The sequence below is a fragment of the Cryptomeria japonica genome, chromosome 4 (genome assembly GCF_030272615.1).
Source record: "Cryptomeria japonica chromosome 4, Sugi_1.0, whole genome shotgun sequence".
Taxonomy (NCBI): domain Eukaryota; kingdom Viridiplantae; phylum Streptophyta; class Pinopsida; order Cupressales; family Cupressaceae; genus Cryptomeria; species Cryptomeria japonica.
In genome coordinates this window covers 576,194,299-576,217,066 of record NC_081408.1, presented here as the reverse complement: position 1 = coordinate 576,217,066, position 22,768 = coordinate 576,194,299, and the positions used below count along the sequence as shown (strand labels likewise).

Sequence of the window (22,768 nt, the reverse complement as noted above, 5' to 3'; positions counted from 1 at the left end):
AATTTTATATATAATTCTATTAGGTTTTTAAATAATTAAATAAAAAATCTTTTTTTTTTTATTAAGTATCATAGAATCACAAAGCTCATTTTTTGTTTATTCGAGCATCTATGTTACAAACTTATTACCAATGGAAGACCAAGAGTCACATCTTAGAATTCTATACAAAGGTGTCCCTCATGGGAGTTGAACTTGGGTCTACTCAATGCTTTAACCAACTAAGCTCAACCCCTTGGACAAATGCAAAAATTTTAAAAATCGAATGTATAATTTATATATAAGAAAAACACAAAATAATTAATCATTTTTTTAAATCAAAATTTAATCTCAGTAAGTCTATTTATTAGTTTCTCTCAAAAGAAGAATATTTAATTTCATCAATCATTGTACATAATTAAATTTTTTGAACAAAAACTTATAGTTTATTTATTTTTTAATTTCAAATAATTATAAAAATGTCATTTTCCTTTCTTTCTATGAATCTATATGACAAACAATAAATGTAAACTTTCAAATTATAAAATATCAAACTATATTAAATTTTTTCACTATATGCTCCGTTTGGCTCCATATCTTTCATTTAATTTTTAGCATGCTATGTTAGAAATGATTTGATCTACAGATAATTAATAATTAAAGTTTGGATATTTAATGTTTTATTTTTTAAAAAAAATAAAAGTTACAATAATTATTATATATAGTAAATATATCTTTAAAATAAAATATTTTTTTAATTTTAATAATTAATTATAATATATTATAATATTTTTTTGGTAATGTAAATAGTAATATATTATATATCCTTAGATAGCAGTTTGCTCAAGAAAAACTAAAAAAAAATAGTAATATCTAAGAATATATAAGTAAAATAGCAAATATTAATAAATAAAAGATACACATAAATTTAACACAAAAAAAAAATGTCTAGAAAACAATTATTTTGTGAGAGGGAGTAAAAGAGAAATAATCAAAAGATAAAAACCATAAGAGGTCATTCTTGGAACCTAAAAAATAATAACTAGCTTATATATATTTAATAATATATATAGAATAAGCCGAGAGGTATCTTCTAGAGGCGCCTATTTTTATTGATTTATCAACATTAAAGTGCAATAGGCGCCTCGAGAAGGATACCTCTCGGCTTATTCTATATATATTATTAAATATATATAAGCTAGTAGCAGTTGCAGCATGAATTAAAAGACACGACATAAATTAATTTCAATATATATATTGTTGTATAGTTTAGGATTCTATTTGGTTCAATTCTAGATTTATAATTATAGTTAGGATTGGAATCAAAATAGTAGGCCTAATCCAACAAGGATTAGGGTTCATTATGGTTTACTATTAGGGTTAGGATTTGATTTGGTTTAAAATAGTAGGCCTAATTCAATAAGGAATAGGGTTCATTTTGTCTTTCTATTAGGGTTAGGGTTATGGTTGTAGTTAGGGTTTACATCATTGTTTAGGTTAGGTTAATGGTCAAGGTTTGGATTTACATCATGTTTAGTGTTACGGTTAGCGTTAAGATTGTGATTAGGCTAGGATTTAGGGTTATGGTTAGATTATGTGTAGGGTTATGGTTTATATCATAGGGCTATGATTAGGGTTAGGATTATAGTTAGGGTTTACATCATTGTTAGGGTTAGGTTAATATTAGGGTTTGGATTTACTTCATGATTAAGATTAGGGATAGGGTTAAGATTGTGGTTAGGCTTTGGATTTATCATTATGGTGAGGATTATGTCTAGGGTTAAGGTTAGAGTTAGGATTATAGTTAGGGTTTACATCATTGTTAGGGTTAGGTTAATGGTTAGGGTTTAGATTTACATCATTGTAAGGGTTAAGGTTCTAGTTAGGCTTAATTTTTAGGTATATGGTTAGGATTATCTCTATGATTAGAGTTTATATCATAAGGTTAGGGTTATGATTGTGGTTAGGGTTAGGGTTAAGGATTAGGTTTAGGATTATAGTTAGGGTTTACATCATTTTTATGGTTCGGTTAATGGTTAGGGTTTGAATTTACATCATGTTTAGTGTTACAATTAATGTTAAAATTGTGGTTAGGCTTAGGATTTAGGGTTATGGTTAAGATTATATGTAGGGTTAGGACCTTTATATAATAGGGCTAAGGTGGTTATGGTTATGGGTTAGGGTCAGGATTATAGGTAGGGTTTACATCATTGTTAGGGTGAGTTTAATGGTTAGGGTTTGGATTTACATCATTATTAGGGTTAGGGTAAAGATTGTAGTTAGGATTAGGATTTACATTTATGGTTAGTTTTATGTTTAGGGTTGTTGTTTATACATCACCGTGTTAGGGTGAGGGTGAGCACAATGGTTAGGGTTATGGTTAAGTTTAAGATTGTGGTTAGACTTAACATTTATAATTATGGTTAGGGTTATGTCTAGGGCTAGGATTTATATCATAGGATTAGGGTTAGGGTTAGGATTATAGATAGATTTTACATCATTGTTAGGGTTAGGTTAATGGTTAGACTCAGGGTTAGGGTTAGGGTTAAGATTGTGTTTAGGCCTCAAGATTTATGGTTATGGTTAGGATTATGTGTAGGGTTAGGATGTATATCATAGGGTTATACTCAGGGTTAAGGGTTAGGGTTAGGGTTAGGGTTATAGTTATGGTTTGTATCACTTTTAGGGTTAGGTTAATGGTTAGGGTTATGGTTGCAGTAAGAGTTTATATCATTGTTAGAGTTAAGTTAATGGTTAGGCTTAGGATTTAGTATTATTGTTATGAATATTTCTAGGTTTAGGGTTTATATCATGGGATTAGGATTAAGGTTATGATTAGGATTTATGATTATGGTTAGTTTTACATTTAGGGTTAGGGTTTATATCACACCGTTAGGGTTAGGATTAGCATCAGGGTTAGGGTTATGGTTAAGTTTATGATTTTGGTTCAAAGGATTAATATTTAGAATTATGGTAAGGGTTATGTCTATGGTTAGGGTTTATATCATAGGGTTAAGGGTTAGGGTTAGGATTATAGATAGATATTACATCATTCTTAGGTTTACATTAATGGTTAGGGTTAGGGTCGGGGTCAAGATTATGTTTAGGCTTATGATTTATGGTTATGCTTAGGATTATGTGTAGGGTTAGGGTTATAGTTGTGTTTTGCATCACTTTTAGGGTTAGGTTAATGGTTAGGGTTTGCATTTACATCATGGTTAGGGTTAAGGCTAGGGTTAGGGTTAAGATTGTGGTTATGCTTAGGATTTAAGGTTTATATCATAGGGTTAGGGTTAGGATTAGGATTATGTTTATGGTTTATATCATTGTTAGGGTTAAGTTAATGGGTATAGTTTGGATTTACAACATGGTTAGGGTTTGGCTAATGGTTATGGTTTGCATCACTTTTAGGGTTAGGTTAATGGTTAGGGTTAGGATTGTAGTAAGGGTTTACATCATTGTTAGGGTTAGGCTAATGGTTAGGTTTTGGATTTAGGGTTTAAGGTTAGAGTTAGGGTTAGGGTTATGATTATTGTTAGGATTAGGATTTAATGTTATTGTTATGATTATTTATAGGGTTAGGGTTTATATCATGGACTTTGGATTAGGGTTGGACTTAGGATTTATGATTATGGTTAATTTCATGTTTAGGGGTACGGTTTATATCACAATGTTAGGGTTAGGGTTTATATTAGAAGGTGAGAGTTAGGGTTTAGATCATTGTTAAGGTTAGGCTAATGGTTAGGGTTTAGATTTATATCATGGTTAGGATTAAGGTTAGGGAAAGGGTTAAGATTATGGTTAGGCTTAGGATTTAGGGCCACATTTAGGAGTTTTTCTAGGGTTATGGTTTAAATTTATTGTTATGGTTATAGTTTGGATTTATATTTATGGTTTGCATCACTTTTAGGGTTAGGTTAATGGTTAGGATTAGGATTGCAGTACGGGTTTACATCATTGTTAGGGTTAGGCTAATGGTTAGGTTTTGGATTTAGGGTTAAGGTTAGGGTTAGGTTTACAATTGTTGTTAGGATTAGTATTTAGTGTTATTGTTATGATTATTTCTAGGGGTAGGCTTTATATCATGGGATTATGATTAGGGCTAGGATTAGGATTTACGATTATGGTTAGTTTTGTGTTTAGGGTTAGGGTTTATATCACAACATTAGGATTGTGGTTAAGGGTTTAAGGTTTATATTAGAGGCTTAGAGTTACGGTTTTAAGGGTTAGGGTTAGGATTGTAGTTAGGGATTACATCATTGTTAGGGTTAGGCTAATGGTTAGGGTTTATATCATTGGGTTAGGTTTAGGATTAGGATTATGTTTATGGTTTATATCATTGTTAGGGTTAAGTTAATGGGTACAGTTTGGATTTACAACATGGTTAGGGTTAGGGTTTGGCTAATGGTTATGGGTTGCATCTCTTTAAGCGTTAGGCTAATGGTTAGGGTTAGGATTGTATTAAGGGTTTACATCATTGTTAGGGTTAGGTTAATGGTTAGGTTTTGGATTTAGGGTTTAAGGTTAGAGTCAGGGTTAGGGGTTAGGATTTAGGGTTTTATATTTGAGGGTTAGAGTTAGGGTTTTGGATTTAGGGTTTTATATTAGAGGGTTAGAGTTAGGTTAAGGGTTAGGGTTAGGATTTTAGTTAGGGTTTACATCATTGTTAGGGTTAGGCTAATGGTTAGGGTTTGAATTTATATCATGGTTAGGGTTAAGATTAGGGATAAGGCTAAGATTATGGTTAGGCTTAGGATTAGGGTTACGTTTAGGATTAGTATCATAGGTTAAGTGTTAGTGTTAAGGGTTAGGGTTAGGATTGTAGTAAGGGTGAAGCTAGGGTTATATTTAAGTTTAGGGTCAAGTTATGGTATAGAGTTCAATCAGGTCTAGATTAGAGATATTGTCAAGGTGAGGGTTTTATTATGGTAAGGTTTTCATTATAGTTAGGGTTTGTATTTTTTTAATGTTGTTAAATGAATCAATAATTAGTTTTAGAATAAATTTAAAACTAAAACAATGATTAGAGTATTCTTTTAATGTTTATCAAAGCCTAATGGTAATCAAACCAAAATATTAATGAAGGGTTTAACCTTTATGATATAATTTTAAAAATTTAAAAATTATATTGTTAGAGTTAACTTTAAGGTTAGGTTAGGGTTGGCATTGAATTAGAGAGATTAGGTTTAGGGGTTAAGGTTATAGTTAATTAGAGTTTAGTTTGAAGGTAACGCTAGTAGGTAACTATTGTAGGATAATGCATTCATAACACTTATAATCATTTTTTATAAAATATTAAAAGAATCTTTACTATTATGTACTTAAACTTATACTCTATAGGCATTAGTAAAAGTTAATTGATAATAAATTGTTAGATTATGCTTTTAGTTGTGAAATTGAAAAAAGAAAAGAAATTAATCTAAATATATTAACAAAATTTCTATTCTACCCTTTTTGTTTTTGCATGAAAAAAAATTCAAATAATGGTAATCAAACCAAAAAATTAATTAAGGGTTTAAACTTTTATGATATAATTTGGAAAATTTTAAAACTATATGATTAGAGTTAACTTTAAGATTAGGTTAGGGTTTGCATTTATTTAGAGAGATTAGGTTTAGGGGTTAAGGTTATAGTTAATTAGAGTTTAGTGTTAAGGTAAGGCTATAAATAGGTAGCTATTGTAGGATAATGCATTCATAACACTTATTGTTATTTTTAATAAAATATTAAAAAAGTCTTTAATATTAAGTAATTTTCTTATGAATATTGTTTTTAATTGTTAAATGAATCAATAATTAGTTGTAAAATAGATTTACAACTCTCACTAGGATCTTGCATTCCTTCTGCAATGCATTAATCTCCTCATTTCTGCAATTCAAATGAGTTTATTAAAATTGAAAAGAATTTATTCATAAAGATAATGAAAACATACTATGCAACATATACAAAAATATAAAATGCAAAATCCTAAATTAGATACAACAAAACCAAATATTATATAAAAACCCTAAAACTTTTGAAAGTGAATAAATGTCAACCTAGAAAAATTCACAAATGAATAAATGTTAAAGAATCCCTCTACAACCCCAATCTAGATCAACCCTCCTCTACCCGTGACTTAGTTAAAATGACGCATTGAAAATAGGATATCCATTTTTTGATTTTTAATTTTTTACTTTTCTTTTTATCATTCTTAAGTAGATTAAACTTCTTTAAAACTAATCATTATTTTCATTCAATCTTTTTGGTAAATTTGGACTCACCTTCATGGATCGAAAGAGATATTAAAATAAAATGATGCATTGAAAATAGGATATCTATTTTTTAGTTTTTTTAATTTCTTACTTTTTCTTTTTATCATTTTAAGTAGATTAAACGTCATTAAAACTACTCATCATTTTCATCCAATATTTTTCCTATGTAATGAACTTTGTATACCTCAATCTGTATTTTAATATTTTTCCTATGTAATGAACTTTGCATACCTCAATCTGCATTTTAGTTTGAGTAACAATAATTCAATATTCTTTGTCTATCTGTCATTTTTATAATTAAAATAATAATGCTTATGTTAATGCTTGGAGACATACACTATATTTAATTAGGTTATTGTATTTTAAATTTTTTATGGTTTTTTTTTTATGGAGAGATTTTTATGAAATATATCACCTGGTATTATTGAGAAATTTTTAAATATTTAATAAACGATTCTATTCATTTATGGATTAAATTTTTAATTTCACAGATTTTAAAAAGTTATTGATCTTATGTATTTAAATTTGTAATATCTGATGTTAGAAAAATTAGCTGAAAATCTTTCTATACTGATTTGACCTAACACTCATGATGCACATTTATGAGTTAAAATCAAATTTGATCATATTTGTTTATTTTTTAAATAGAAAGAATTAATTTTTAAACAAAGTTTCAATCACAATCTATGACAAAAAGTTATATCAATCTACCAGGAAAACTTCTAGACATTGTTGAAGTGCTCCTCGATTTAAAAACTACCATTAAAACTACAAAGATGAACTTGATTTAATAATTTGTGCTAGAACAAGGTTTTTTATGGTATAGAAATATGTGCTTTTGTCCACGAAGCAACATCATCATACATGCAGGTAAAAACCTTACAAATCTAAGGAGAAATAGATAGCAGAGTAGAAACCCTAAGGTGGAGGAGTTTTCCCCTTTGAGTTACAATCATTTAGACCATTTTCTTGCCCCTCTGAGTTACAATCGTTTAGACTATTTTCTTCACCGTTTTCCAGGTTTGTAAGCTATAGGATGAAACAGACAAATATTAGTGTTACAAAGTTTAGCTGGAATTTGTATCTTTTTCATATTATTGATTTTGTAATTCTTCTGAAGATATCATCTGACTGTAAAAATCTAAAGTCTTTAACCAAATGAATGAATTTGTAGGTAATACCCACCCATTCCTTGAGGATAAAGCACTTATGTTGGAATCCAATTACATACACAACCAAGATCAAAGTAAACACATTTAGGAGATGAAGACTCAGTATGTGTAGATTTCTAGATTCAGTTTTGCAACATTTTATAATATCAATATTTTGGATCATATTTCCACGATCCTATTAGATAAAATTGGTTTCATTTATTTTCATCTTCACAATTTTAGAATCAAAACTAGAGACCAATGCATACTGAAATTATAAAGTGTAGAAAATTCATGCTGTTAATAGATAACAACTATTTTAAGAAGAAAATTAAATGCTTGTGTCAATGTTACCTTGCTTTCTGTCTTTGGGCGTTCATATTTTAAGACTTCTATCTGTTTTGAAACATCAAGTAAAAGAGGTAAACTGATCAGTATTTTTTGTTCAATTCATATACACGTATTAATATGTTTGCCTTTCTCTCTCGAACTTCTTTGCTGCAAGCACAAGAGTTTCTTCAAGATAACCCAGTTCTTTTTGGTGTAAGTGTCTCCACATCTTCACCCGTCACACAACTACATAGAATAATCAATCCAGATAGCTTTCCAAAAGTTGAATATTAATATGCTAATGATTTTGCAAATAAAATAGATTGAACAAACCTACAATATGAAAACAATATGAAATCTGTAAAACAATATTACATACCTCTATTTCACAATGAAACTCCACAATTGATCCCTTCGAAAAATGGTGCATTACCGTTTTTGCAATTTTTAATTATCGAATGGAGTGAAACTGTCTCGTAACCGTTTTGAAAACCAAATCTGTTAATCTATTAATTATTTTACTTTCTATATTAGTTAATTATTATTTTAAACCTTAAATAATTGAAAACCAAATGACCGTCAAAATTATTGAAAACCCCCAAATGTTGACACATAAATTTGCTGCCATTGTAGAAGCCTCTCGGCTTAATAAATATTTTAAAAAATTGTACTTGACAAATATGATATTATAACCAAAAACTTATATAGTAAAAAAAAAATTAAAATAATCATCTCTTAACAAATGTTTTTATTTTCACTTGAGTGTAAATTATACAAATAAAAGTGAATTTTTTTAATTACTTTACAAATGATAAGTGAATTTTTTTAATTACTTTACACATGATAGGTCAGCAAATGTTGACCCATTTTAAAAGGTCACTTCTTACTTTTAAAATTATATTGTAAATATGATTTTCATTTTTATTGTCTTAGTTAAAAACATTTATTAAGTATATTTTTCAATAATTTTTTTTTCATTTAATAATTTTGAATATCTTAATCATATTCTATTAACCATAATATTAAATGTACTCCTAAAAAAGAATATATATATAGTATATATCTAAACAAATACTAATTCAAATCACTAAAACAATTCTGTGAAATTGATTTTATCTTAAAGGACCACTTTGACAAGGGTTTGAGGATGAGAGCACAAAACAATGATTAATGATTATTTCTTTATTAGTTCTATGAAAAACTAATAAGATTTAGTGTAATAATCATATAATTTAGTTAATCATATTTTATAATAATGTTAAACTATAATTATAATAAACTAAGTAATAACCAAAGTTGTGAGGAATTAGGCTCTTAGAAAACAATTAGGTTTTCTAAAAACCAATGTATTCATTATGATAAAATAAATAATTTTTAAGTATATTTTTAACTAGAAAGATTTTCTTTTGTTCAATATTATATAAGGTGAGATTAAGTGGCAAAAAATAAATAAAACTTCTATTTTAGGCATTTTTAGAATCCAATTTCAATTTATATCTTGCTATTCACTTTACAAATGAAGGTAATTCAAGAGATGAGAACAATAATAGTGAAAATGGTAATACTTGTATAATGGTTTACATTGTTTTGTAGTTACCTTGATAAAATGTCTTAAATGCATCACCAAGTGATATATTGTTGTGTTTGGCTTGGCTTCTCCCTAATCCTATCCACCTCTATTTTTTACCCTTATTCTTATACATTCCACCATCATTTCATCATTATTGCATTATCACACTTACTTCGATAAATTTGTTCTTTGCCTTGAAATTACTATTTCAATTCTAAGGTTTATTTTTTTACTACTCCAGATTGACCATGAACATAAAATTTAAACCATTAAATTCAAATTCCAACTTTCTTACCCTTTTTATTACTTTTTATGATCCAACTTAATACACCTTAGTGTGACATGTATCTATGTTACAATATAATAACACATTCAATGTGCAATTAATTCAGAACACACTTCAATTTCTAAATAGACAAAAAATTAAATCCATAGATAAATATAGACCTCTTTATGCTAGTGAATGTTGTCTTTGATATTTTTTTCTTTTGATATTTTTTTTTAAACAAACAATAATGAATTGTTGAACACTTTTATGGAGGAAATCTTGCGTACGCGTATCTTTAACACATCACTAATATATGAGGGCAACCATATGGAACTCCAAGAGAGATCCATGTTTTAAATTCTTGATTTGGTTTCCCTCAACATTGTATTATCCAATATGGGGTAAAGTGATTCTCTCTTTGGACTAATACATGAGGATTTTACAGAATGATGTGCATGCCTCAACTCTTGTAGTGGGCTAAGTTTAAACCATTCTGTTTAGGCTGCTGCTTTGACATCCTTGGTTGATCGGTTGTACTTCATATGGCTTTTCACGAGTTGCCCTGCGGCAAGAGCAGACATGAGAGACAACTCTCCTGCCATAACTGCACCTGCCACTATTCTTGCCAAGTTCTGCGCATTCTCACCAGGGTATGTCCTATTTGCTCCTTTCACTCCAAGCATGTTCAAACATGCCGCCTGTGGTGCCAACTGAGTCCCTCCTCCCACTGTCCCCACCTCTATGCATGGCATGGTCACCGAAATGTGCAGGTCCTTGCCCCCGTTCACCCCTTCCATCATAGTAAGACAGTGGGAGCTCTCCACATTTTGGGCAGGATCTTGGCCTGTTGCAATGAACACAGCTGACACAATATTGGCAGCATGGGCATTGAATCCTCCCATGGCACCTGCCATTGCAGACCCAGTCAAGTTCTTGAGCATGTTCAGCTCCAACAACGCTGGAACTGTCGTCTTCAACACCTTGTTCACAACCGTCTCTGTTATGATGGCCTCACACACTACCGATTTCCCACGTCCTTCAATCCAGTTCACTGCTGTGGGCTTCTTGTCTGCACAGAAATTGCCTAATAAACAGAAGCACATTTACAAAATTAGCTCACACATTTAAAGTACAATCCAATGCAATTAAATAGTGTAGAACTAAAATTCCCAAAAAATAAAAAATCCGAGGACTTGAATTACCAGAAACGCTAATAACATCCATGTCAGGGAACGCAAGTTGAAGATAATCCAAGACATTCTGAACACCCTTAGAGACCATATTCATGCCCATGGCATCTCCAGTGAAACATGAGAATCTCATGTACAAATTCTTGCCTGCAATCGCACATTTGATACCTTGTAGCCTAGCAAATCTGCTTGTCCTGTTGAAAAAAATTGCACCCAAAAGACGTATCAGTTACCTTGAAAATATGGCTTTATTTCACTACCCATTGAGCCAATACCCATAAAATATTCTGATAAATAGTGCATGCAAAATGTAAAAGTGGATCTGGAAAAGAGACATCTACCTGTTGAAAATGTCACAGATGTTATCAGAATTTGCGGGATCCTCAATATAGAACTTGAGTTCTGCAGCCCTCTTGGCACTTTGAAACCTCACAACAGGAGCCCTAGTCATACCATCTCTCAAAAGAATGCTTGTTGCCCCACCACTCATAAGAATGGCCTTGCAGCCTCTGTTGGTGCTGGCCACCAGACACCCTTCTGTGGTTGCCATGGGCACCATGTACTCTAACCCATTTACAAGTAAGGGCCCTGCCACACCAACAGGGATTTGTACATAACCCACAGGCATCTCACAGCACTGCCCAAGAATGGACTGATAATCAAATCCCTCCAAGGGCAGCCCATCAAGCGATCTCCCAGTCATGATCTCCAAAGCCCTCCTCCTCACAGAGGCAGCTCTCTTGCAGTCCCCAAGGGAGGTTTCAAGAGAATAGGAGGCTACAGTGCCCTTACATACAGCAGCTGCAATGTCTTCATCATCATTCTCACCAAGGTTAATTCCCTTGAGCTGGACCTCAGGTTTCTTAACAACAATTTCTTCTTTGTCTGCTATCCCACAGGGTGTTGGAGGGATGTTGAGATCAACCTTCTCAACAAAATCATCACAGGAGCCATCATTGTTACTGATAAAGTTTTGGACATAATCAATTCCAAAGAATCCCAGCAAATATACGAAGGAAGACAAGTTGGCAACAATGGCCACAAGCTCCTCAAAGTTGACAACATGGAGAGGCGTTGAGGTACCCATCTTTTCTCTCCATCTCTTCATCAGGAAATATGATGATGCGAAGAAAACGAGAAAGAAGAACTTGTTGGCGAGTCCCAATGGGAGAAGCAGGGCATCAGATGCCAACATATTTGAATTCTCATTGTTGTTCTTTCTCTTTACAGAATCATCGTCCCTTTTCTTCATCGTCGTGAAATCATCGAAGCAATCAGTTTGTCCTCCATTCTTGGCAACCATTTTAGAATTTTTCAGACCAGTAACATCCATTGCAATGAGCAATCACAAGGAAGGCTCCGTGCTAATGGGTGTTACTTGTACTTTCGAGGATCCCTAATGGGTGTTATTTGGAAATGGGCAAAGAAACCGATTATTTATAGCACAAATGTTCCTCTAGTCGAGTCTTATTTTCACCATGAAACTTCAGAACAATGGAAAAAGAAAACGCCACGTTTAATGAGATGTCTCTTTCAATTACAAATGTGCCAAAACGGTCATGCTTTTGTATTCAACGGTCATGCTTTTGTATTCAACGGTCATACTTTTGTATTCAAGATTGGCAGCTTTTCTTTCTGAAACTAAAACCTCGAATCCTTGTTTGTTAACCCCTGCTGGTCATGGTTTTCTTTCAACGTCGCCCTTTATTTGCCAAAGCAGTCTACGGTGTAAGAACGACATTACGCACATGAAATAGGTGAAGGGGATAATTGTTTAAGCTAGCTGGGTCAAATTGTTAAAAATTTAAGGGAATAATTATTTGCCAATCACTGCTGGAGGATAATTAATTTAGTTTGTCGTTACGTCTCACCTAAACTAAAGAAATAAATAAAATGACTGAATACGGACTTTTAAAACTCTTGTATGGTCCAGACAAACGTGCATTGAAGGAAGATTTGTTTCCAGTGAGGGAATTGGAAAAATTCAGAAGCGTTTTAGCCCTAGTCAGCTCACGTGCTTCCGAGATGTTGAATAGTTTTTCTTTCCATTCACAAAACTTTGTTGAAAGTCATGAATTCTACGTTACCGAGGTTACATCCAGACGCACTTACGAGCAGATGAAAGTCTGTAATTACCTAAATTACTGACTGTATGGTATTAAACATAATGACAAAATTTATATAATTGAAATATGCTTGAATTCACACTTTAAATATTTTCAAAATGTTCATTTTGATTAGAATTCTTGTTATTCTCCTTCATGAAATGGTAATGATCATGGTATGATACTGGTATTTTATGCTATAAAATTTTCATATAAAATTATTTAAATATAATTGAATGATATTTTGAAGTTTATTTTTGTTGTCTTGTAGTAATTTTAACTTATATTTGTAATTTTTAGTATTGAATAACTAAGATTAACACTCTTAGTCAATCATAACCATTGAATCATACATATTTGTAAGGGACGAGGATCAATTATTGAATGTGGTAAGAATCTAAGCGTAAACAAAATCTAAGTCATAGAAATTACCATTTAGGTTGTCTCACAATATATCATTATGAAAAATTATGTGAGTAGAGATGTTTCTCTAGTGGTACTTATTGGTAGTTTGGCGTGTAAATATAATACTTATATTCTAATTCGATTTAACTTAATTATGGGAACGTGCAGAGTGATTATAGAAGATTAATAGCTTCATCTTGTATAATGATTTTTTAAATTTTATATCATTAATGTTTTATATATTTAAATACATAATAATCATAAAAATTTATAAAATAATATAATCAATGGAAGAGACAATTGTACATCTTCTTTGATAATGTCTCATTTATGATTCATTATATACTTGTTAATTTTATTTTAATTTCAATTATATTATCATTCTATATGTCACTCTCCAATAATATATAACATTTCCAAATAAACTTATACTACTATTTTCATATATAATAAATCTAAACAAAAAAAAAAGGATGGCATCTCTCAAATAAGATTTTATGTGAGAGAGATTCACCTTGATGGATGTTACCATATAAGACCTTTCAAATAATATTTCATTTTGTTTTAAATGAAATTAAATGGAAAGAGGCATAGAATAAAAAAATATCGCTAGTGGGATTGAAAATAGAAACGATACAAATGACTGAACAATAAAAGATATCTACATAGAAGAAAATTATTAAAATCACTAAACAATTGATTCTACCATCTTAATTCTTAGATTATGTTCTTAGCTATTGAGTTAATTTTAAGTTTCAAGTGAATTTATATGTTTATATGCTTGAAAGTAAAAATCCAATTATTATTATAATAGATAATTAAATAGATTCATTAGAATTAGTTTTTCTATAAATGAATTATTTAAAGAAATAAATATTAATATATTTTCAGCCCCACATAAGTGATATATAGCTCATAGTTTAGGACTATGATAAAAAAAAAAGATTATAAATTCACTTTTAAAGATTTTTTCAAAACATGAAAAATGTAGAGAAAATATCTACAATGATTGTGACATTTTATGAGAACAATTATGCATGACCAATGAAAAATTCGTGATCATTTAAAAATTAGAACACATAATTCTAAGTATCATAGTAGTTTATTTTTCTATGTAAAAACACCACTTAGTACTATGTTTTGCATCAAAATTAAGCAAAAATATTAAACAATTTTATTAATCTTGAGGCTCTACACTAAAGTTCTAGGCATCCTCTAGAAATCATGTTATATTATCTACATCATATTTTTCATCTAACAAATGTGAAAACAATAGCAATGTTGAAGGTTGTTGGGAATATCTTGTATAGTGAAATGATTTGAAGTAATTTTTTTATCAGATTTATAAACTATTATATTATATGTATATGTTTTGCTAAGTTATTAGAAATAACATAAATTATATTTAATATATATATATATATATATATATATAAATTACAAAGTCATGTCACACTTTTAGTGAACTTATCAGCACAAGTGAATGTAAATATTTTAAAGATATTTCATAAATTTCTAATTATAATTTTATGGTTTTATGTACCACTTATCTTGCTTATAGGATACTTGAGGCATAAGTATTAGATAATGATATTTGTAGGTTCTATTACGCTTTTGAAATCACTCTAGATATTTGGTTGGTGATATACTCTCATAAAGACTTTCTCAAGAATTGTATTATAATTATTTTTATATTAAATAATAGATTGAGCTACTTTTGATTGTGACGTTTTTCTACTATAATTTTTTAATATGTATACTTGTGTTGTGGTATGATTCTGTTTAGTTTTTGTGTTCCTCCTTTATGTATTTATAAATATCTAAATTTTATACTGTTTTCTCCTCTAAGGTATAGGCTTCTCTTATAAATATAGAACCATACCAATAATATTAAATCAACTCAAAAATATCATATTATAATCCATGTGTTAAGAACCTATACATAAGTGAACCTCAAACTAGGAACCATTTAAGAAAAATAGACATTTGCAACACCACAAGAGGTACAATGCCCAAATACATTAAATTCTGAATTCTAATGCCCTTCTTTTCTCTTGATCCACTCAACTATTATTACATGAAGATGATGACACACATTTTTTTCTTAACAAATTTGCCACATCTTAACCAAATTTTTTCCTATGCCTTCCCTTATGGTTTCTTCTTCTAGAAGCATTCTCTAAAGTGTGCACCTTCTTGATAAAAAATAATTCTCTTATACCATATATCTGATAAAATAATAATAAATACAAATACACTTTGTTCATGTGCATGGAATAAGTAGTTATTGGTCATGTTGATTGCATTTTAGCTATCCTCTCCAATTAATATTGCATTACGTTTTAGGTGAACATTCAAAAATCATATTTTAATCCATGTCATCCTTTTAGAGAAATGAGTATTTTGCATGTACTCAAATTTACTATCAAAAAGAGAAACAATAGGTTTCATCTTGTTCATATAAATAACTACACTAAATGTGGTTAAATGCATAACCACTAGTGGTTTTATTACTATTAGTATATCTAGACCAATATGCATCAACAAAACCCTATATGTTTTAAGTTTTAGCTAAATTGGGTTCTCCTTGGTCAAAAATTGAATAATTTGAAGTTCCACATGGAGATATTTGAAGGGTGTTTCTATTGTAGTTCAGTGCTCTTTTTATAGATTTGATGTAAATCTAGTTAGAACTCCCATTTCTTAGGTAATATGTAGTCTTGTATAGATCATCATGGATATTAGGCTTCCAACAAAACTTACATATAGAACATGAATCATGTTTTTAATTTGAACAAGTTTCTTAATATATTGTTCCATTAATAAATTGTCCCCATAGAGATAAGAAAATGTATTGGTTTACTATCATGCTTCCTAAAAAATGAAAATAGATTAAAAATAGAAATTCCCTCTCTAGATGGAGATAGAGGAAATAATTAATCATTTATTCTTGAATTCTAATTTTTCATAAGTGTATTAATCTTCAATATGCAAATAGATTGGATTGTGTGGGGTTCTTCGCATGGACATTTTTGTTCACTTTAAGACTTGGTTGCAACTACACAAAACAATATTATTCCCAATGGTTTATGAGTGATGAGTCCATGAATGATAATATGGTATTAATGGAAATAAAGTAACAAGAGAATATTTAGTAAAAATATTGTAGCAATTGAGAAGGTGATCAAGCACATTGAAATGGGCATTAGTAAAATTAATTTTTTGCTAAAGAAAGTGCCTCTAATTCTAAAACAAATCTCTTCAGGCATTGAGATAAAAAGATGATGGAAAATAAATATTGCTGATAATTTTGAATGGCCACAAGAATAGTGATAAATCAAATGATGAAAATAGGGATAAAAGGGTAGATAGTTCTCCCGACCTAGTGGCAAAGTCAAAAAAAAAAATTATGGGGCTTGGAAGGGAAATATAAGGTCTTTAAGAAAGGGATGAATAATTTGAGATGATTATGGGAATATAGTTTGGTCCTTATCCAGGGAAATCCCTATGGTAACTAATAATGAAGCCAAAATGGAAACACAAACTCACGTTATGTGAACAAAGGAACACTAAAATAATGGAAAAATGAAGGGGCCTTTATAAATAATAGTTACCTATTATAATATACGAGAGTAACTAGCTAAAATTTCTAAGGGATAGTAGAACACATTAGTCTTGCATTGGATAATTTACACGACTTCTTGACTAGACATGTTTATTGAGAGGCTAACTTTGTTGTAAATATCTGTTGTTGTGGTTTTCATTGATGCCAAATTTTTTTATTCCAAATAGATGTTGGTCTGGAAGTCTATGATGCAGAGATATCTTGATGTATTGGTGTTGCAGTTATTCTATTTGTTGTTCTAGAATTGTTTGGGTCTGGAAATTGTTATTGAAGTTGTTTAGTGTTGTTATCTTCATTGGCTATATTTAGAATTATTGATATGTGAGTTTTGTGGTTTGAAAATATCTTTGTGTTCTCTAGATGTTTTAGTATATTTAATAGTTGGATGTGATATTATACATGTTAATCCTATTTTCTTGGTTCATATACGGTTTGTGGAAGGTAATTTGATGTGTTATGGGTCTCATCATAGCGTGTGGAGATCTAGATAAGAGTAATTTGCATTGGAGAATGTATTTTAGCCTATTTATTGTCTATTTGAAAATGATTATGGTTTTAGAATATTTTAGGTAACATTCCAATGTTTGTGGATTAATGGATTGGACTTAGGAAGATGTGTTTCGGTCCCCTCTTTCTCCTGGAGTGGATTAGCGTGTGTGTTTTTGGTCTAGAAGGTTTATTTTGCCTTTGGCTAACTTCGTTCAAGCCTTGATGATCTATCTTGTATATAAACAAATGATGTAAGGATGGCGATGTGTATGACAGATTGTGTAGTGTGGAGATAAATAGTGAAATTTAATGAAAAAAAAAGAGAAAGATTTATGTTTGAATGATATGCAAGTTGTTTGAGACTATGGTAGAAATTCGAGATAGTGTGTTAATAGATGAGGTCTGAATTGTGTTTGTCAATATTGGTCATTTGATGCAAAGTTCAAGAACATAATGATTATTAGGAGATCCTTCCTTTCAAATCAATTTGTTGTATGTTGCCCTATTATAGTTAGCATCCAGTTTGCAATCATTTATGTATCTTTCCCCAATAGATGTTAGCCTTGGCCAACAAGTCCAAAGTAGTGAGCTCTTTCATTGTAATTTGATTTACATAGTGGATATATTTTGTGAGAAAGTTCTTGAATTGTCGTTTTCCCCTGTTTTGGTTCTCTATGTACAAAATTTTGGTGTTGATGTGTGATCATGTGTTTCTATTTAATTTATTAAGTGTTGTGAGTTACTACATTAATTTTGATCTAGACGAATTCAATCTACCCTCAATGCTCCCTTGGGTTCAACAATTGGTCTTCGAGCAAGGTTCCTCTTGACTAAGCTTAACCTCTTGAGGTAGATCTAGTATGGTGCAATAATTGTATTTGAAAGCTCCAGTATTCGACATCACAAACTTTCCATACTGGAAGGAGAGAATGGAAGCATATTTAGAGGCTTTATAGAATGTAATATGGGACATTGTCCAAACTAGATATGCACCGCCACAAGGTGGTCCTCAGACTCCGGATGAGATAAAGCTACATGAGACTAATACGAAAGCTAGAGCTATAATTTTTTGTAGTTTGGAATTTGAAGGAGATTCAAAGACTAAAAAAGATAGGCTGATAAATCTAAAGCATAAGTATGAATATCTAAGAATTCTTGAAGATGAAGGTGTTGAGAACTATATACATAGAGTGATTCAAATTGCTAATGGTGTTAGAGCTTCTAGTGGACATTTGGAAGAATGTGATGTTGTTCAAATGATTTTGTTGACCCTGCTAAAATCCTACAAAGCAATGAGGTATTATATATAGGAAAGCAATGATTTAAGAAAGTATACCACTGATCAGTTTACCTATACCTTGTCAACTTTTGAGATTTCAAAAATGGAAGAAGAGAAAAGAAAGGTGGCATTTAATGTTTGAAGAAATGGGGATCCAGAATCTAGTAGAGACATGGATGAAGCTAAGGCAAACTTTGTAAGAAAATTGGAGTGAGGCACTAGATGATAAAAAGGTAAGTTACCTCCAAAATATTTTTCTTCTGGTAGAACTTGGCATTGTGCTTTTCATTGCTCTTACATAGAGGACTATAAGAGACCAGATGATGATGAAAAGAAAAATAAACCTAGAAGACGCAAATTTAATAAAAGAGCAAAAAAAGGCTTATGTTCAATAGAGGAACACTCATATGAAGATGAACTTGATGATCAATCAAATGAACATTCCTTGTTTCTGGCAACTAAATAAAACAAGAATGCATCAGAGAAACTAGAATAAGAGAAAACAATCAACACTACATTGTATGTAAAAGTAGAACCAAATACATGGATCATTGATTCTAGATGTTCTAACTATATGATTAGTGATAAAGATAGGTTTCTTAATCTCAAGAGATATGATGATGGATTAGTGAAATTTACCAAAGAAGATGGTGCAACTATTCAAGGTATTGAAATTATTTCTATTGATGGTAAGCATAAAATTGATGGTGTTTATTATGCTGAAGGATTAAGACATAGTCTGTTAAGTGTTAGTTAGATGTGTGGAAAAGGCTATGAAGGTTTTTTCAGTAGTGTTGGATGTGTGATTAGAAAAGAAAAGTCTGGTAAAAGAGTTGTAGAATGGGCTAGAACAAATGGAAATGTATATACTACATCAAGGATAAAAAAGAAAGCAAATGTTTTCTAACATAGAGTAATCAATGTAGGTTATGGCACAAATGGATGGGGCATGTCAATTTTGATTATCATATGATTAATAATTCTCAATATGAATCAATTAGAGACTTACCTAGACTTGTGAAGCCTATTGATAGAGTTTGTGAAGAATGGAATCCAATTGAACCTAACACTGAAACTGAGATTGAGATTGTTCCAACAATTCTAGAGAACACAAGTGATCTGAAAGAGAACAAGGAGAAGGAAACAAATGAAGAAGAAGAAGATGAAGACACAACAAGAACTCTAGCTAATTATGTTCAGAAGCATCACTCATAGAATTAAATAATTGGAGATAATGCAAAAGGTGTTTAGACAAGAAGGAAAATTGTAGAGGCACAAGAACAAGATAACTACTATTTTCTATCGATGATTGATGTGAAGACTTATGAGGAAGCAAATAAAGATGAAATTTGGGTAAAAGAACTGGAAGAAGAACTAAACTAGATAGAAAAGAACAAAAATTGGGAGCTGGTACCTAGACTGGTGGAGAAGAATGTGATAGGTACTAAATGGGCATTCAAGAACAACCTAAATGAGAAATGACCAATTACAAGAAATAAAGCAAGACTAGTATGTAAAGGTTATTTACAAGTGAAAGGCATGCATTTAGAAGAAACTTTTCCTCCAGTACCAAGGATGGGAGCTATACATATGTTTCTTGCATTTTCTGCCTACAAGAACTTTAAATTTTATCAGATGGATATCAAGTTAACATTTTTGAATGGAGACCTAGAAGAAGAAGTATATATTGACTAATCGGATAGGTTCGCACTATCAAAAGATCTGGATATGGTGTGCAAACTAAAGAAAGCATTGTATGGGTTGAAATAGGCACCCATGGCCTAGTATGCATGATTAGACAAGTATTTGCTATGATATTATCTAAATTGACCCTTGTAAACCTCCAAAAAGGGTTTGATGAATAAATCATTATAGAATGTGAGCAAAAAGAGATTTAGCACAATATGAGTGCTTTGATATAATATCTAACAATAGTTTACAATGTGGAAGATTGTAATTTATATTTATTAGATAATAAAAGAAAAGTGGGTAGTTTATTCTCTATGAATGTAGCCCATATTGGGTGAAGTTCAAATTTTTTATTAAAGGATAAATCAATTTTTGAAGAGCTTCTAAAACATTTTACAAAGAATTTCCCACAAACAATAAGCAATGAAACAAAACAAACACAATGCTAAAAAGTAGGCCAATAGAATTTGTCCACAAGGACTGATTGAAAAATAAAAAATAAAAACTGATGAGAAGAAAAGAATTCCAAAAATACTACCATTAGCCATACAAGAAAAATCCATATTTTGCAAACCAATAACCAAACAAGCTCAAGAACAAACTATACTACTCTTAGAGCCCTCCAACCACCATGTGAACCCTTGACCATAGAAAACCATTTAATAGGCAACTATTAAATAAAGGTTGTCATAGGAAACAATCTAATAAAGGTTGAAATGTGCATCATAACCATTTGAGTAAAATGTGTTTGGAGAACTTCATAGGTAGTTTGGTCTAGGAGCTATTGGAATGTTGGGAATAGCCTAATATATTTAAAAGAATATAGGTGAAGTAATGTTGTACGCAATCAAGCGTTACAAAATTATGATTCATTCGACTACCTACATGGTTTCTACCAAATATCCAAATATTTAGGATCTGATGGAAAACTATAAATTTCACAAATCCATCTATCTACTAAAAAGTGGTTTGATCAAATATGACTTAAAAATTTCTAAACTTTGAGAGAAACAACTTGATGTTTTTGGTAAAGGGAAAAGTGGGTTTTGAAGGGACCTAAAACCTCGTACAAATAAATTTTTCAAGAATCCAAAATGAATAGAGAAGAATGTTGCACAAAGATATTACGAGAATTAAGAGCAGAAAACCATTAGCCAATCAATAAAATATAAATGTTAAAGAGCTAGCTGATCCAACAAAAGATCAAAGCCATCCAAAGAGACCATGTAGAGACTTATAATCAAATGGTTTTGTAAGGTACCCATAACCTTATAATGGGTTTTGAGAAGGCTCCCATAACCTTGAAGTGCAATCAAGAAAATATCTCAATACCAACCTTATCCTCCACCTCAATAGGAAAGAAATGGAGATAAATAGAAAGAAGGGTGGTTAAAAACCCCTTACAACCAATCAATAGTTGATCAAGGAAACCCCTAAGAGCAACAACAAAATCCTAGCAACACCTTCCATCTCCTCTAGACATGACAATCCCCACTTTCATATGAGATAAATCCACCTCTATAGGAGAATCTATAGAAGCCCAAAGATGTAGAACTAACAAAGAAACCTAGAACATCAAATCATTTCCCACCTCTATAAGAGAAACTTTCCCTAATTCAAGATAAATGGTAGTTAAAACTCCCTTATAGTTTCTCCAACTCATAGCAAAGAAGCTATAAATAAAGACAACCCACCAAAGGAATGGGGTTAAGAGATATGCTATACTCAAGCAAAAATCCACCTCAATAGGAGTCATGAGAGTAAAAAATAAAACATATGAAAACAAAAGTCCTTAACATAAAAAAATCACTAGCGACTGGCCTAATATTCTTAGAGACCATAAAAGCATAAATAATCATGAAGTCAACAAAAACCCCACCGATAGTAAAATACTAAGCATAGCATAGTGGTAAGCAACATCTTGCCAAAAAAATTAGAAACACAAATAACATAATCAAGTATAGAAAGAAATAAGTAAAAGAACATCATACCCATCATGCCCACACTCCCAAACCAAGGATATCTACCCAAGACTAACAATGAAAGAAACAAGCATAACACATAGGACTTTGAAGAAGGCTAGGAGAATGGTGCAATCACTACACACCACAATCAACCTCATTCCCAAATCCAAGGAGGACCTAATGCCAAAATCTAATGTAGGAACAACACCATCCCTAGCGATAGAAATTAAAGCCATAGCCCTAGGAACAATGACCTTTATATCCCAAAGAAAAGAAAAACCATGCACAACACCTATCCAGAAGATATAAACCCTTGTTGCAAAGAAGATCTGAAACACTCAAAACTAGGAAAAGAACACGAAGGCTAGCCAAAATCCATAAGTCGATAGGGAAGAAACCCACGAAAAAATGAAAGAAACACACGAGAACAAGGGAAATCTCTAACAAAACACCAAACAACAACAAGAGAAGCT

The 22,768-nt window shown here is 31.0% G+C and overlaps 1 protein-coding gene across 1 annotated transcript; it reads right to left on the bottom strand.

Moving 5' to 3' along the window:
- Positions 1–9,738: 9,738 nt before the first annotated feature.
- Positions 9,739–12,137, bottom strand: LOC131071055 (3-hydroxy-3-methylglutaryl-coenzyme A reductase 1). Its single transcript, XM_058006752.1, has 3 exons — positions 11,081–12,137; positions 10,752–10,933; positions 9,739–10,633 (listed from the first exon to the last, which is right to left on the bottom strand). Exons 1-3 carry the CDS (start codon positions 12,070–12,072, stop codon positions 10,047–10,049), a joined length of 1,761 nt encoding a protein of 586 aa, XP_057862735.1. The 5' UTR covers positions 12,073–12,137; the 3' UTR covers positions 9,739–10,046.
- Between the last annotated feature and the right edge of the window lie 10,631 nt (positions 12,138–22,768).